At 39.2% G+C, this 16,915-nt stretch overlaps 1 protein-coding gene across 1 annotated transcript in view; it reads left to right on the top strand.

Moving 5' to 3' along the window:
• Nucleotides 1-216: 216 nt before the first annotated feature.
• The window catches only part of neurl1aa (neuralized E3 ubiquitin protein ligase 1Aa), a 67,372-nt gene continuing 50,673 nt past the window's right edge, over nt 217-16,915 (top strand). The window contains exon 1 of the mRNA XM_024289945.2: nt 217-2,403. Coding sequence (XP_024145713.1) covers nt 2,322-2,403 — 82 coding nt within the window. The 5' untranslated portion in view covers nt 217-2,321. The remainder of the gene's footprint in view (nt 2,404-16,915) is intronic.

Raw genomic sequence — 16,915 nt, 5'->3', positions numbered from 1 at the left:
TGAAGCCCATTGAGGCGTTTTTTTTTTACATTGAGCTTTGTAAATAAAATTGAACTGAATTGAATGAATAGTGATGTATGTATAGTGTCCCTTGCTAATTCATGGAAATACCAACCGTTTGAAAATTGATCATGTTTGTGCAAATTATATGACACCAGGCCTTTCAAATATTGGAATTGAGCTGTGAAAGAAAAAGCCTGGGGTGAGATTTGTGAGATTTGCACCACTTTGACATTTTGCATCAATCCTTTAGGTGGCGGAGATGACCTAGTAAACAGTAGAAGAAGATAAGAAGAAGAAACGCCTCCCTGCATGTTCATTATGAACATCATGTTCTTGAACACGCATTACATGCCTGGTGTGTTCGTAGCTTCATAGCAGCTGACAGCACAGTGCAGGAGAATAACTCCAGGCCACCTCTTGGACTAAGGTGCTGAACTGCCTGAAGAGGAACCTTCTTGAACCTCACTAGAGAGTGAACAGAGCAAACGGATCTCACAGAAACTGCTGCTCTCCTGTTATTGCACTGCAGAAAGCACTCTGAGATCCTCTATGTGTGTGATGCACAGCGGCTCAGAGGAACAAGCTCCAGAAGGTCAGTGACTCGCCTCATACGGCTGACCTCTCCTCGTACTGGAGGAACTAAGAGCTCCCGCTGCCTGAACAGCTCTGAACTTTATGAAGGACATTTCACAGTCGAGTTGTCTCCAGTTTGATCTGCTACGGTCAGGTGGACGACAGCGATCAAACAAGGGGACGACGAGTACACTGCCATGTAGTTCATTATTGTTCCACTAGGGGCAGTAGAAGGGCTCATTTCAAAATGGCTGCTTCCATTAAATCTCAAAAACACTTGGCGGGAAAATCACCAAAATCACCCATCATGTCATAGTTGATACTGTCTACATCTCATAAAAATATAGCCAATTTTTATTTTTTTTTATTTTTTTATTTTTATTTCATCAAACATCTTAAATCCAAGAAAACTTTCAATTATTTGATGTAATGGCTAAACAGAGTTAAAAACTGTTCTGATTCTAGCATAGACCTGATTTTAATATATTACAAAAAATATAGGTATCGATGTCTGACTATTGTTCTGAAGGGAGTAACAGAGCCCACTGCCCCGAGGAAACTCATCGTCAGTCTCATCCATCCACAGAATATTAATCCAAACAGGTTGAGATGAAACTTTGTGTCCTTTCTAGGGTTTTATCTCTTTGAACCATGAATTCATTTTTGTGCAAAACTCTCTGTCTGAATGTTGACTCATGAATGCTGACCTTAACTGAGTCAGGCCTGCAGGTCTTTTCACATTGTTCTACTTCGTTAATGAATCAATCCTTGTTTTGTTCTTGAAATCGCTTTGGTCGGTCAGTCACTCCACTGTTCTGGGTTTCCTAACAGTAGATCTATGAAGCCCCAAAGGTGTAGTAATCACTTTGTGAACTCTTTAAGGATGAAATATGGGATTTTTGTTTAGTTCTAAAGTTTTTCTGCCTGAAGTGTGGTGAGTTTCTGTAAAGTGACTTCCAGAATCAACAGAATTGGAGGTGACAGAAAAAAAAAAAATCCTAGTAATATTTTCATACTATTTTCCTCAAGACCAAATAAATATAGTTATTTTCTTAAGAATACACAAAATGTGTTATTTTATTTATTTTTACAAACGAATTTCTATGGGGTTTTGATGTTCTACATTTATTTGAAACATTTAAGGTAAAAAAAAATAAAATAAAAGCAAAGGATTAGTTTTTCCGGTTAAAAGGTTTTGGAGGGAAAAATAGTTCTGCCCTTTTGCGCATGCTCAGAGGGTCTGCTTTTGTTTTTTCATCAATAACACTAGATGGCGACAATACCTATTTAAAAACAGCTCATTATGAAGGTTTTAAACTTTAATTTCAAACTGATCTGAATTCTGCAGACCTGCTTGCTCTCAGTTGCATCTGTTTACATGAGGAGTGACTCATATTTTTCTTGGATATTTTTCTTTAATTTCTCATAAAAATGTTTAAAGTCCGTTTTGATATTTTTTTAAACAGATTTGAGTATTTTATTTTGTTTTTATAAGCCCCGAGTTTCTTCCGTTAAATTCTTCGCATGTAAAAAGAAAGGTGGAGTTTTGTTCGGTCGAGTTCGTGTCCTTTCGTCTCCCCTCACAAGTCCAGCTCACCTGCTCGCGTGCCCTCGTCGGCGCTGTTTTGGTTGGCTGATGATTGGTGACGTAATGCGAAGAGGAAGAAGATGGAAAGAGCGGCATCTGCGAGCCTCAGAGTTCACGCTTCTTGGTCCTCGTCGAGGCGCGCGGACCGGAACCGCTCATGGGCAACAACGTGACCGGGGTCCCTGGGCTGCAGAGGGGGGAGCACGCGGGCTTCCAGCGGCTCCGAAACTCCCAAAAAGGTGAGTCCGAGAAACCGGAAACCGTCGAGGTGAACGCCGCTGCTTCAGGACTGAGCTCGTGGTGCTGAAGAACAGCTCCCGGCTCGCGCCCGCAGCACGCGACCGCGGTGCTCCATGTGGGAAAAAAGTTTGATAAAACATCAACTCAGCGTTTCTAGAGTTGTAGACTCTAGAAAGAGTTGTAGATAGAATTGTATTTATAATTTTCCTTGATGTCAAACACACAACTTTTTTAGTTGTTTTTTGTTGTTGTTTTCCATTTGAAAATATAATTTAAGTTTTCTAGCTTATTTTTTATTGGATATGACGTCACAGCACTGTTGTAAAATACATTCTATAGACTGTTTCATTTGACTATAGTGTGAAAGCTCACCAGGTGGAGTTTAATAAGACACTTCAGATTCCGTATGACTTTTCAAGGGAGTAGTAAATAAATCAAACCACAAAACGTAGTGTAAGCGTAGATAAACAGTTTACGAAGAGAATCTGTAGAAATGGGAATGACTAAAAAATATGGTTTGATGAGGAGGAACCATATGATAACTGGACTGAGTGACCCCTCCCTTCCAAACTGGAAGTTCCCACTGGCTCCAAGAATCATAGACTTCTTTTAAGAAAATAACTATTCACTTTCATCATGGCTATGTCTGAATTCCCTCCCTATGCCCTAACAACTAATAAACTATAGAGCTGGACTATCTAGTCCCCTTGATTTTAAACGTGTTAGACGGAACAGGATTTTTGTCGTGTTTGTGTGATTTTTCTCAGTTTTTCATCTCATGCTGTCAGCGATTGCCTTATTTAAGCCTCTCTCATCTCAGTACCTTTAATTAACTAAACTGGATTTCTCCTGAGAGCGAGCGCGGCGTGGAGCTGAGCACCCAGTCAATGCATGGATGTCTTTTAAAGTGGTTAACCCTTTGAGCGTTGAACAATCTGATTCTCTCAGGGAACAGCAGGAATTTCAGGAAGCAGATGCTTTCCAAGTCTTGCTTCTGTATTTTGGGCTCTTTGACCTCAGGTTATGATGAGTCTGAGTCATGCTCTGTTTCTGCGCCCCCACCCACCATCCAATCGCCCCAAATCGTGACCCTAATGTTGGATTTGCATAGGGGAGGATTTTTATTTTGACATCGAGTGACATCCTTTTCTCATCTCGTTTTCATCCTTCAAGCGAACAGGAATGCTGCATCAGAAGCAGTGAGTCAGGCGGGCGAGGGGGTGGGGGACAGGATCCAGCCAGGTTGCCTTGGCGACCACCCATAATGTGTGCAACAGTTCCCATGGTGATGGTTTCCAGGGCGCGCTATCAGCGGGAGATGATGGCTGATCTCGAGGGAAGGACGTCATTGACGACTGCTGGGGCGCCGAAAGGGTGGGGTTGGGTGGGTGGGGGGTTCTGTGTCACTCTGAATGCTCTCTGATTGGTTATGTGTGTCTCTACAAATCCAAATTATTTATATTATTTATTTATTATTTATAATTAGAATTTATGCTTGTCAGGCCACAAGCTCTCTGTTCTGAGATCTCACCAACAGAGAGGGGAAGGGGGGCGGGGTTGCCAACTAAACTCAGAGGTGAATTTTTCTGTCTAGAAAATTACACAGGTCTGTATATTTGGCTAAAAATTGCGTAATTATATTAAAAGACCAGAAGATGATGGGAGTGGGACTTTAAATATTTCTTCAAAATGGTCTTCAATCTTTTTTTTAATGATTTTTGGCAACTTTGTTTCATGTTTATGCACAAATTTACTTTTACTGACTTTAAAATAATTTATTTCTGTTTTTTTGAAGTTACCTTTTTTACCTCAAAGTTCTCTCGATCTTTTCTCCTGTAGCTCCTCCCTTGTAATCAAGCGATACCCTTAAAGAAAAGCAGAAATGTTCCAGCGATTACTCTCCAGCCTCTTTTTGTAAACAGCAAATCTCAAAGATTCAGAACTCGCTTCTCGTATTGATTAAACTTCCTGCAGGCTCGGCAGTCTGGTATTTGTCCGGGTCACAGCTGTGCTCTCGGTACCTGATCACTTTCTCTTCAGTCTAGTTTCACCGCTCTCCTTATCGACCTCTCAAAAGCAGTAAGCTGGAGAAGTCCCACACATCCTCATCTCAACTCAGACTCCAGACTGAAACATCTGGACTGTGACGGACACTCAGCTGGAGACCTTCATACCTGCTGGACACTGTTTTTACGTGGCGTTTTTTTGTTTTTATTAATAGCTTTTGAGGGGAGCTGTGTAATGTCTGTGAGCTGCTGGTGCGTGTCTGATTAAAGGACTTTTAGGGTCACTCAAAGAACAAAATCTACATTTTAAATTCTCGACCCAATCAAATAAAGTTCAACATCGTTTTTTACGCTGAACAGAACCCGATCAAGTTAAGAAGAAATAAGTGGTTTGCCTGCCTTATAGTTACTTGATGACTTTTTAGTCTTTTGTGAATTCTGTCCAGAGTTGGATGATGGAAAACTTTCGAGGACAAATCCTCATCAGAATAAGTGCTCTTATTTTCCAGGGAAGGATCATTAAGTACAATTATTTCCCTATTTTTTTAAAAATTAGAGGACGCTAAGTCATATTTCAGAGCCTGCACAGCACAGAGGAGTTATAAAACACTTCCAGTGTTTGTGAAATAAGATTCAGGAGGCCTTTGGAGCTGGTTCTGGTCGAGTTTGTTCTGCAGACCTCAGCTGCCAGCCTGCGGTGTGTTCGCGGTTCTTATTTCAGGAGGTGTTGAGGATGTTCGTGAGAGGTGAGGCGGACACTCGGAGCTCCCTGGGCTCAAATGTAATGCAGCTTCTGGCCTGAGTAAACACTAAAAGCTGCAGCCAGACAGCCTCTGTGATCTCATCAGTCAGACAATGTGTCATCCTTACATAAGGCAAGGAAGGAGCTCTTCATGCTTAGATAAGCTCTGATAATAAAGGCTGGATCATGAAGAGTCAGAGAAGTGGATGCCTTTTAACTTTTTGAAAGAGCAGCAAAAATGTTGCTCCGTGTGGTAATTTTTAAAGTTTCATTCCGATAATTTTTGATCTATTGTTAAATTGTTTCCAGTGCTGCTTTTAGCCAAAATCCAAAAAACTGTTTTTTCTAGAATGTAGCTTTAGTGGCGCGGCAGGAATGAGTTGTGGGTGGGTCTGTTAGCATGGTGAAAGCCCGCCCCAACTCCCCATCACCCATCTGTTTGATGCTCTTGAGCTAGCTTGAAGACGCTCACACCTAAACTTAACATTATGCAACAAAAATGGCGAACAATATAGAGTTTTAAGTCGAAAACGAAGACTTACATGGATCTATTTGTCTACAAGCTTTATTTTTCATCTGCTCCTGATTCACAAAGATTTGAATAAAGAAATACTCAGAAATACAAATTCAAGCCTATTTTTTTAATCTTTCTATCATCAGAAAAAATGCTATAAAAACACCAAAAACACAATTTTTATCAGAGGGGGTCTTTACTCGCAATTATGGCCATGAAGGCCAATTACGCACAAAGTTCCTGCAGGCAGAGCAACAACACACAAAAAAAGATGGCAATTATGTTCTTAATCAGTCCTAACACAGAATCAAATCTTCTTACAAGTATTTTTCTTCAGATCTCCATTTCATAGACCCTCCAGGTTAACATCACAATAATGTTCTATTCACAGTCAATGTGTTTAACTGATGCTGAGACTCTGTTCTTCCTGCTGAGTCAGAAAAGCTCAACGTTTTAATCATCACATTAATAAATACAGGACTGAGCTTAAAATGTGGGTAGACTTTGGCTGAATTCCCTACGGCTTCTCCCTACGCCTACATTTAGTCCTCAAAACAGAGTTATGGAAAAATAATGCCTTAAAATTTGGACGTCGATGACATCATCAATAGCCACCGGTTGGCTACGTTAGTGCAGATCTGCTAGTGCTCGAAAATACATAACATCAGTTTTGTAACTCTAACAAGGTCACACTAAAACAAAAAGTCATTACTTACATTTAAATGGAAGTTTCTGCTCATCAGAGAAATTCGCTTTTGCTTAACGACACGACGTGGAACACCCTTGCGGCGGATGGCTCTGGTTAGCCCTTAAAAAAACTATTTTGGATAACCCAACCCCTTAAAATGCTCCTGTAATTGGAGGGGTAAGGAGTATCTGTAGAGGTAGGAGAAGAATTCAGGTTCAGCTTTTCACTTAAAAACATAGTTCTTTAAACAAAAAAATCCACTATCTTTTGAGGAGATTTCTCCTTCTTTTAGGCCAAAAGTTTCAGTTTGTATCAATATCAAGTATCAAGTATCAAGTTTGTATGTTAGAATTCATTTTTTCATTATTCATGCTCCACTTTTGTTTAGGTAAATTACTAGTTATGTAAAAATTGTAGCTTAAATGATCTTAGTTTAGGATGGAAATTGGGGGAAAATATGAGTTGAACTGTAAATTTAATAGACCTATAAACGTATCTTATTGTCACTGCACAAAATCACATTTATTCGGCTCCATGAGTGAAGGAGTTTCCTTATAGTGAATGATTGTGCAAAGATAATACATAACCCTACTCCCATGAATGCAGTCTGCAGGGACATTTTATTTGCAAGTATGTCCATCCATCTTCCAGTTATTTAATATTTCTGAGTTTTATTGTTTGATATTGAGCCGTGTGATTTCCCTGTTTTGGAATCTGGTTGTTCTGCTGAAGTTCCTGAACCTTCTTCCAGATTTCAGCAGGGAACAGTTCTTGTTTGGAATGGGTGGGAAAAATAGAGCCTGTCTCCTAAAAGGGGTGGAGCAAAAGTCAAATGATGTTCTCTCTTTCTCTTATCCCTTTTCATGGAAAGTTCCAGTTGTAGTGAGTTGCAGCTCCCAGACCAGACAGGGATGCAGCTCGTAAGCAGGCTCTCAATGGTCCTTGAAGGTGTAGATGATGGGAGGGAGTCTGGAAGTTCTTTTCAGCCGACAAACTGTAAACATGTGAATTAAAACCAATTTAGTTCATTGAAACCCACAGGAAGTGATCTCTGTTAACTCAAACAATCATTTTTTTTTCCTATCACATCTGCCATTCACGTGCACCACTTCAAACTAATGTCATGAACCAGGAGGGCCCACCCCGCCGCTCTGCAGTGGATGTGATGGGATAATCTGAGCGCTGGGCTCTGCTCCACGTGATGAAGGGATTACATATTTATTTGGAGACTTCTCATCATGCTTTTCCCATCTGCCACCAAGAGTGTGACCACGGCCCATTCACAGGAGGTTTATGGAGTTCAGACATGATGATGGCTGAGGGAGAGAGAAGATGTAAAGAAGAGGAAGTCAGGAAGGGGGCGGGGCTATTGTCCATGTATCCTACAGCCAAATATAGTTCTCGTGTCAATTTGCACATTTGCTTCAAACATGGATTAAAAATGCAATTCTGGTTTCTGTTCAACCTATTAAATAAGTTATGGTAGTTAATGCAACAAATATTTAAAAAGGCCATTTAACTAAATACAAAAAGTTATACCTTTTTAGCTCTTTTTAGATAAATATATTTCTAAAAAAAATCCAGTTGTGCTTCAGTTTAACTTCTTGTTTAAAGGTGTGATGGGTACAAAGAACTGAAGTCTGTGTCAGAGTTCATGCTGTAATTGCCTCCCACAGGTACCATCATTAAGCTGCGGTAATGATGCCAAATATGAATCCTCAAATCAGTGTTAATCCATGAGTTAATTATGCCTTTTCTCCGAGGTGGAAAAGCTTCACCGCCTGCTTTCTCAGGTCAAACTGAAAAAAAAAAAAAAGATTTAAGTGTTTTCGACCTTTTAGGTTACTTGCATGGAGATAAAGATGACAAAGGCAATGAAACAGCTGTTCGATTTCAGAAATTTACAAAAATAGGACAAAAAAAGACTGCTAAAAATTAACAAATCCAAAACTTAACACTAATGTGTTTAAGAGAAGTTTCAGATCAGCTCTAAATCCTTTAACAAATACTTTGAAGTTGTTGGAACTCTGTTGAAATTAAAAATGCTGCTAGTTTCAGATCTGATGTGAGGACTTACTCTGATTAAATTTTATGTTTTTGGTGTTTTATCATGTTCTTGAGTAACATTTTCGTAGAATGTAGGGCATGTCTAAAAGAATTTGAGATGAAAAATGTGTTTCTCTGTTCAAATCGTGATGGATCAGGAGCAGATGAAAACCAGCGGTTTGAAAAAGCTCAAGTTTGTGACGCTGCAACTGCCATGAGCGGACCAAAGTCTCCCTTCCCCGCTCCAATTCTAAATCCTCCACTTGCAGATAAATAGATCCTTTATCGTCTTCATTTTCCTTGTCTCAGCTGCCATCTGGCTCTGTACGCTGATGTTACGCCAGTTGCCCCGCCGACAACCAAGAGGCAAATTTCTAATGAGTAGAAAATATTCATTTAAAATAAAATACAGTTTTATGCCATTTTTGGCTAAAAACTGCATAATCATAATTAAAACTTCATCGAGAATGATTTTACAACAGAAAAAAATATAGCTGGAGTGGGACTTTAAGTTATCTTGTTGAGTTTTCTTTAAAACAGTGAGCCTCATACCCCCCAAAAACACACTTCTATCCGCTTTACTCCTGAATGTGAGGATAAGCCGCCAGTGTTGACTGCAGAGGTCTCCCCTGTGTCTAATTAAGAGCTTCTAATACCTTATTACCATTTTTTTCCATTCTATGAGGAGATGTCTCACAGAAATGGAGACAAAACCTTCAAGAACAATCTTTCCACCAAATCTTATCCTTGAGGAAGTTTGTGAGAGAAAAAGAGAAGCCCAGGGCAGGATGTAAATGTGATAGATGAGAGGAAAGATAAAGTTAGAGCCAGGCAGCATATACGAAAGCTTTTTATTGGCCAAATATGCTACGAACCAGTGAACGCACAGAAGGATGAGCTGTGGATTCTTGCAGAATCTGCTTCACAAACCACCAAAACCAACAGGGCCACTGTTGGATGGTGCCTAAAAAAACCCTGCAAGCAGATGAATCTGTTTCCTCTCTCTGCAGCTGTCTGATATAAATCTAATGTAAAGAACAATAAACAGCCATCATGATCAGGATTGCAGTTTAAGAGTTTTGGTGATCTGTCGGAGGACGAATTACAACCACATGTCTGAGAGCAGAGAGGCACAGCAAACATGTTCACTCATAAAATACTTGTGTTTCTCAGCCGTAAGTGACTGAAAAGGATCAGTGCGCCCCACTGATACAAAGAAAATTATACTAACAGCTTTTTCCACAACTTACTTACATGTTTTCCTGTGGATGGTGATATAAATCCAGTAAGCTTCTATAAAAACCTCAATATGAGGTCAGGAATCCAACAACCAGATCCCTCATAAAGTCAAATTTTAGTCTTTATTTTAGCCATGTACTCTGTCATTTAAAGGCTCCCATAGACCCTAGGGAAGGCAAAAATGCTAAATGAGGATGTAGCTACACTGAACTGGTCAGAGACAAGTTTCCACCACCTTCTTATTTGTATCATCTTTGCTTTCTGTAGTCTTTTCCAGTGTTTTACAACCTTTTTTGTGCCAAAGTACACATTTTCTTTGCACACCATTTCATTTAATTTATCCATTTATAGTATACATACAAAAATGTAAAAAAGGATAAACTCTTGTCTGTGTTTATGAACACTTCCTCCACATTGTTGCATTCATTTTTTGTAATAATTGAGGCAGAAAAAGCTGGAAGCTGCAGCTGTTTTTCCTAAACCTTGTAATAAAAGTTTTCTTTCAATTTTCAACTATATATTAAAAAAACATGTTTTTTTCTTGCTTTTTTTTTCATATCCAACATTTTACTTAAGATGCTTACATCTAACTCAGGGGTGTCCAAATCCAGGCCTGATTACCTGCATCAGGTATATTTAGCCAATCAGCCAAAGAGCTTCAATGGCAGGTTAGTTGGAAACATGTAGGACACCGGCCCTTGAGGCCTGGAATTTGACACCCCGGAAACTACACAATTTGTGGTTTATTTAATGGTGCAAACAAAACAATTACACCAAGTTTTTTTTGTATTTTAAAAGCCTCAACATACTAAGTAACAATACTTTAAAAATAATTTAAAATGATTTGCCACTTGCTCCATATTGAATTGAATATAGTTAAAGTTGCATTAGAAGGTAAATATGAAGTGAAAATATGGTGTTTTTTTTGTTTGTTTTTTGGAAATGAGTCAGAAAGAAATAATGTCTTCTTGTATTCAGAATGCAGTTTTTATCTTCTAAATCCTGAGATGTGGAAACTGCAATTTTCTGGATGTAGTTTGCTCTGTCGTAGCGTTTTCTAATTGTTTGAAAAAGTTCAGGTTAAACTGCATGATTATACTACAGACTTAAAATTCCAATCGTGGATGATGTCATCGACTTGTGTTGTATCTCGCAGTGACTGCGGCAGTTCCTTTCTGATCACCTTGTGATCAATGGAGCGATTACAAATTGCTATGAAGTATAAGCCGACCTTTAGTGACTTATGGTAGGTCTATAACAGTCAAAACGACTAGAAACCTGAAACACGCAGAGCTTGATGAGTATTTGGAATGCAGCAGAGATGGCGAGCAATCAACCTGTTGAGTTTTCAGGAAAGTTTAGTACCTTGTCATTTAGAAGTTAACTAGTTTCTAGATTCTATATTGTTATTTGCATTGTCTTAAGTAATCAGGTTTTTCCCAAGAATGTGCTCATATTATTTCTAATTTCATCTTCTACTGGATGCTCAGCTTTTATCATTTAGCACCACATCGATACCTTTTAAGGTTTAGGTCATCTTCTTTAAATACCAAGATAAAATTCTTCCAGAACAGTCATGCCGTATTATATTACAGGTTTTATTGACTATTTAATCCTGTGATGATCAGCCCAGTCCTGCTGAGAGCATCTCTCCTCACCTGCACATTTTGAGTCAGCGTATCTGGATGGATGAAACAGCATTTCTGTTCCTCAGCAGAAAAGACAATAAGACGCGTCTTTGCAACAATCCAGCTCGAGGCCGAGCAGAGATATTAAAGCAGAGTGACAGATTTAATTATCACCTCCTCACTTCTTCTGCTCCAGCTCTGATGAAAAGTACTACGTTACAACAGACTTCCTTTGCCCTCAAACTCACTTTCACCTTCACTAAGAACTGTAAGTGTAGTCATCATCAAGCCAGCTGTGTGTCTCAAAAAAGGGAACTTACTGAAAACTCTAAATTTACAATTTAAAGAAGATCACTATAGTTGTAAAAACCTCCCAACCTGCCAGCTTTTTTTTGTTCATTAACTTTCTTACAAAAGTTACTTATTAATATTCACTGAGAAGTTGAGTTCCTCATATTGCTAATGGATCCAGATGGAGCTCCTGACACTGCATACACATACCAAATCATCTTAACAGACAATGCCAAGAACAGTAGACCCCTCCGACATCTCTGCCACTCTACATCTGCTGGCAGATCCTGTTTCCCTCCCACACAAAGCTTTAGAAACCAGCAGCAGGCCTCATTCACCCCATCAGTAAACTTCTAAATGAGTTTAGGTTACTCGGGACTAAGGACATTGTACGACTGATCATCCAACATTGTTATGGCTCTTAGACCCGCCAGAGGCCATCAGTTCCCTGTTTCATATGATTAGCGTTGCTTCACAAATGAAAGGCAAAATGATTGCATTCCTCCCCAAAAGCTGCATAAATAATCCCAGGATCCAGATCAGATATAACATCAAAAGTTAATCACCTCTAAGCTTGGCAACGACCCGCCTCTGGAAGAAGCATTCATACATTTTACTGAATAACTTTTCCCATAATCCAGTCGGTCAACAAACAAACTGTACTGACTCAATTTGCCTCCTAGGGGGGCATTAAAACAGGGAAAAGTGGGCATTCGGGATATGTGGGAATTTTTTTTTTTCCTCAACAGTCTATATTGACTGCAGAGAACAGATGGGAGGCACTTGCTTTCTAAATGGAGGCGGAGCAGAACGGTCCTAAAGTACAATACCAGTTCACCTCCACCACGTGCCTCCAATAAAGACATCAATAAACCAGCTATGTGGCCAAGTGGTGTCTTGTCTGCTTTCAGACTGGGAGTTCTTGGGTTCAAATGTATAAGAGGCTCACAATAAAGAAAGCTCGTCTTTGGCGCAAACCAAATGTCATAAACAGTATGTCAGTGTTGATAGCAGAAGTATAAAATACTGGGGTTCAGAAAAGCTTTTTAATTTTTAACAAGAAAATGGCAGTGGTGCTGTGACCACACTCCTCTGTCCCACCAATCTGGTCTCAGTGTGTGGTTAAGCTGTTTAGGAAGTTTTTTTTTCCCAAAACATTACATTTTTACTCTGACTTTAGAGGCAAAAACATTTCGTCATAACTTGAGTAGTACTTGATTGATTGCCACCAATTTTGCAGGACAGTCTACTTCCTGCAAGATCTTTAAAACTCTAGTAAACTCCCGTCCTTAAGGGCCTCTGTGTCTGCATAATTTCCAGATATCCAAGACCTACTCGTGACTGATTACCTGGTTTGGGTATATCCAGCCAATTAGATTGTTCCAGAGCTGGGTGTGTTGGAAAACATGCAGGAATGCAGCCCTCAAGGCCTGGAGTTGCCTATCCCTGCTCAAGAGCTAATCTGTATGCTACATAATGGACATCATCTTTGGTCAAAATAGGAAATCATAGCAAAAACATGCTTTTTTTACTGCACTTTGATCATTTGCTATCTCTTTCTATTCAATTTAACTAGCAGTTACAGGTTTTGTTTTTCTTAATCTAGAGGTACAAACAAAAATAATTTCTAAAACCATTTGAAATATTCTCAATTATAATTAATTGACAACCTAACCTAGATGGAAGTCTAAAGTTATAAAGGACATTTGTTTGACTCTTATGCGCTGATCCCAAAGCTAGTGTAACAGGTCATCATGTGATGTGATAGTTTTAATAACCTATGCATGACATTTGTAAATTTCGGAAGAATAAATATGACTCTTTTTATTACACATCATTCCAAGACAGGTTAAAATCAATAAAAACTACAGTCAGAGTTGGTATTTGCAGAGCTGAGAACCCAGAGTTCTAATCCAAAGTCGCCTCCGATTTCTATCGACACATGATTCTAATCAAATCTCTGTTCTTAACTGTATATCTAACAGCCAGACAGTCCCATAAGTGAAATACGAAATGTTTTTGGAGTAGTGATGCAGGCGCGAAGAAATCCACCAATCAGTATAACATGGCCAGACTCGAAACCCAATGAAAACATTGACAGCTACCAGCAACACAGACACATTGACTTTCAGCCACACCTAATTTTGAAAACCCTTAAAAAAATCTAAGCTTTTACTTAGTTCCTTCTTTGTAAATCAGACATTTTACTTGTGATAATATTGAATAAGAACCCTCCAGAACATTGCTGAGATCGGGGACAATAAACCGTCTGTGTATTGTGTTGTTTTTGAATTTACTGCAGGGCGGAGTCAGTTCCAGTCAAATAGGTGTAGGGCCACCCTGTTGGGGTTGTTGAGACCTTACATTTCTTTACCTTTAAAAGCCCTCATGTGGTTGTAAATAAGACCTTTGCTAACATAAAATGTTTCTTTAACATTTGCAGAAATATTTTATGTAATTCTCTCAGAAGGACAGTGTGTGAGCAGGAAGATGTTCCGTCGCCTCTGACAGCAGCTGAAAAGTAACTTATGTAATGGCACTTTATGTACAGACTCTAAAATGCACCTCAGTCAAACCGAAGAGGACTGCAGGCCATAACGGGCTTTCTTCTTCAAAGGTTACGGTATTATTAAAACAGGAAGTCAAAGGTACTGTACAAAGGAAGGATGTTCCAGCGATGCATTCGTGTGCAGCACCAAAGTGAAGCACGTCGAGGAAGTGCTCTTTTCTTCAGGCTTTTCCTCTGGTGTGTCTGTAAGGTTACATGAGGGGGCAGGCTGATGCTTCCTCCTTAAACTATGTTCATATCCACTTAGAAAGTATCCACATCCTACTATAAGCTGCACTGCTGTCCTTTCCTATGCAACATTTGGTCAAAGTTTTATTGTCCTCAATGTGAAACATGTGGTTACCACCCCAATACTTTCTACCAACTGTCTACAATTCTTTTTCTCTATTATTTGATTGAAATTGAAGAAAAAAACAGTTAAAATATTTAGAGTGCACAAGCACAAGTGAAACAAATCAGTGAAGCGCAGACTCCATAAACAAAAATGCATTATGTCAACAGAATTAAGGCTCACATGGAACAAACTGTAAAGCAAGTAAAAGCCTTAGAACAAGCAAATGTATATACAGAAGTGATTAAGCCTGTAGTTCTGCTGATTGTTTGGATTATCTTTAACATCAAGAATTTCTGTCTGGTTTTTGTTCAGCTCAGAGGTTCTGCACTCATCAAACAACAGCATTTTTGTGGTATAAACATGAGGACAAAAGCAGGTGGTGTAGGTTGGCTAAGAATGTTATAGATAGAAGTATACCATTAATAAACCTTGTGGAACCCCCAAAAATATCTAATTGGTTTCATTTTATTCAATTGTGTGAACATTATTTCCTGTTGATGACACTTAAACAGCTCTGAGAATGGATGAGTCTAACATTGAAGTATGGAGCACTGTCTTATAGCGAAAAGACAGTTTGCAGATTTATGCTTCAGAAGTTGACACTGAATGGGATTCACTCGCCAAATTTATATCAGTCACCTCTTTGAAGTGCATCATTTCTCTTCTCAATGCATTTCTTCATGTTTTTTACTTAGTTTTCCATACCTCTGTTTGGTGCAGTGCAATTCATGTGTTGTCCCTCTTTCCAACTCCCCTATGAGGTAGTTGGAGAGATTCCTCTGGCTCCTTTTGCGCCCCCATCTGTCCCAGCTCCATATGGCTGAAGCCCATCTGTTACGCTATTCAAACATGTAGTTGTAGAATTAGACAAGCTAATTCTTCTTTAACAGTCCTGGTACATCCCCTGTCCATCCTGGGAAAGGATCCTTTCCATATTGTGGATATCCCTAAGGTTTCTTCTTTTTTTTTTTTTTTAGGAGTTTTTCCTCACCCAGAAAGGGGGTCTAATGGCAGTGATGCCCAATTTATATTTAGCAATCAGCAATTGTTTATATGTTATGACTGACTCATGTTTTTGTACAATAACCAGTGTGAAGCCCATTTAGAGAACTGTTTGGTGATATTGGGCTGTATAAATAAAATTGAATTGATTTAAACTTGATTTTCCAAATGCATGTGGGATAAGCTGGTTTATGCCTCATCGCTACATGGAAGCATTGACTGTATATTTCATTTACAATGCATAAATTACACAAAATATGCTGCTCTCTGTCTAGGTTCATGAGATCATTCAAAGACTCAGTGAGGTTCACCATCTACTGCAGAAGCTGCATCTGCATTCCTTCTCTCTGTAACCCAGATTTGCTAACTCGCATTAGTTCAAACAGGGAAAAATAAGAATAAAATTAGAGATGTATTGTATTATTTAAAAAAAAATATTATGATATTTAGCAGGAGATCAAATTCTCCTCCATGTTGGTTTTGGATTCCACCAACTGATTGTGTCCTCAAAACGTTTTGGATTCATAGCTGACATTCTTTAGATCTATCCTCTTTGAGACGCTCAACCTGTGGGTCATGATTTATGCATCTGTTTGGTATATTTATGGTCACAGCCTGAAGCGCACCTCTCAGATATTTAGATTTTACACAGACGTTAGAATGACCCTTTGAAGCATTGTAACACCTATTCCTTGAAATCACACTGTGTGAAAAAGGAAATTTTCGTTAAAAAGTTGCCTAAGGATAGGGGTCATCATTAGTGTGAGTAGTCATGGTGGTATTTGGCTCCAGAGGTTTTAAGATGGAGTTGACAAGAGATTCCTGGGATCAGGATGGCCATGTTTAGAAAACAGTGACAGTGAAACAAGGTTATCTAGGTCAGTCATCTGTGCTTTACCAAGCAGGGCAGACAATCTGGCAGCAGCTGGCCAGCCAGTCTTTTTTAGTGCCTGCAGTAATGATAGGATTAACACCAGGAAGTTAAAGTTAACCTTCGGTTTTTTAAGGTGAACCCCATTTGGCCTTTTCATAAACCATTAAAGTCAACAACACTGTGGATGTTTAAATTTGGACAAAACCAGAAGACCATTCATTCCAGTTTCCAACTGTAACTCTGTCATCACTTATTGTGACAAGGCCGGATTATTGACTGTACATGGAAAACTGGACTGAAAGAGTGAGACGTCACCCATAAAAATAACTTACTTCCGTCTCCAACCAAGCTAAGTCACCTTATTGGCATTTTTTGGCAATATTGGAACCAGACGTCCTCAGTAAGCCATGATTGACTAACATAAAACGTACAAAACAGATAAATGCAGTTTAAACAGGGCATAAACCGATGTCCTGCTTGTGCCTGTCCCAAGCCTGGTAAGAACTCCCAGACCTGCTCCCCCTATTGTTCAAAACATGACTTAATTTTGCCTCTAGGACTTATTTGGTGCATAATGT

Source organism: Oryzias melastigma, linkage group LG1, assembly GCF_002922805.2.
Source record: "Oryzias melastigma strain HK-1 linkage group LG1, ASM292280v2, whole genome shotgun sequence".
Classification (NCBI taxonomy): Eukaryota; Metazoa; Chordata; class Actinopteri; order Beloniformes; family Adrianichthyidae; genus Oryzias; species Oryzias melastigma.
The sequence above is the reverse complement of the archived record's forward strand: the minus strand, read 5'-3'. Positions and strand labels throughout refer to the sequence as shown.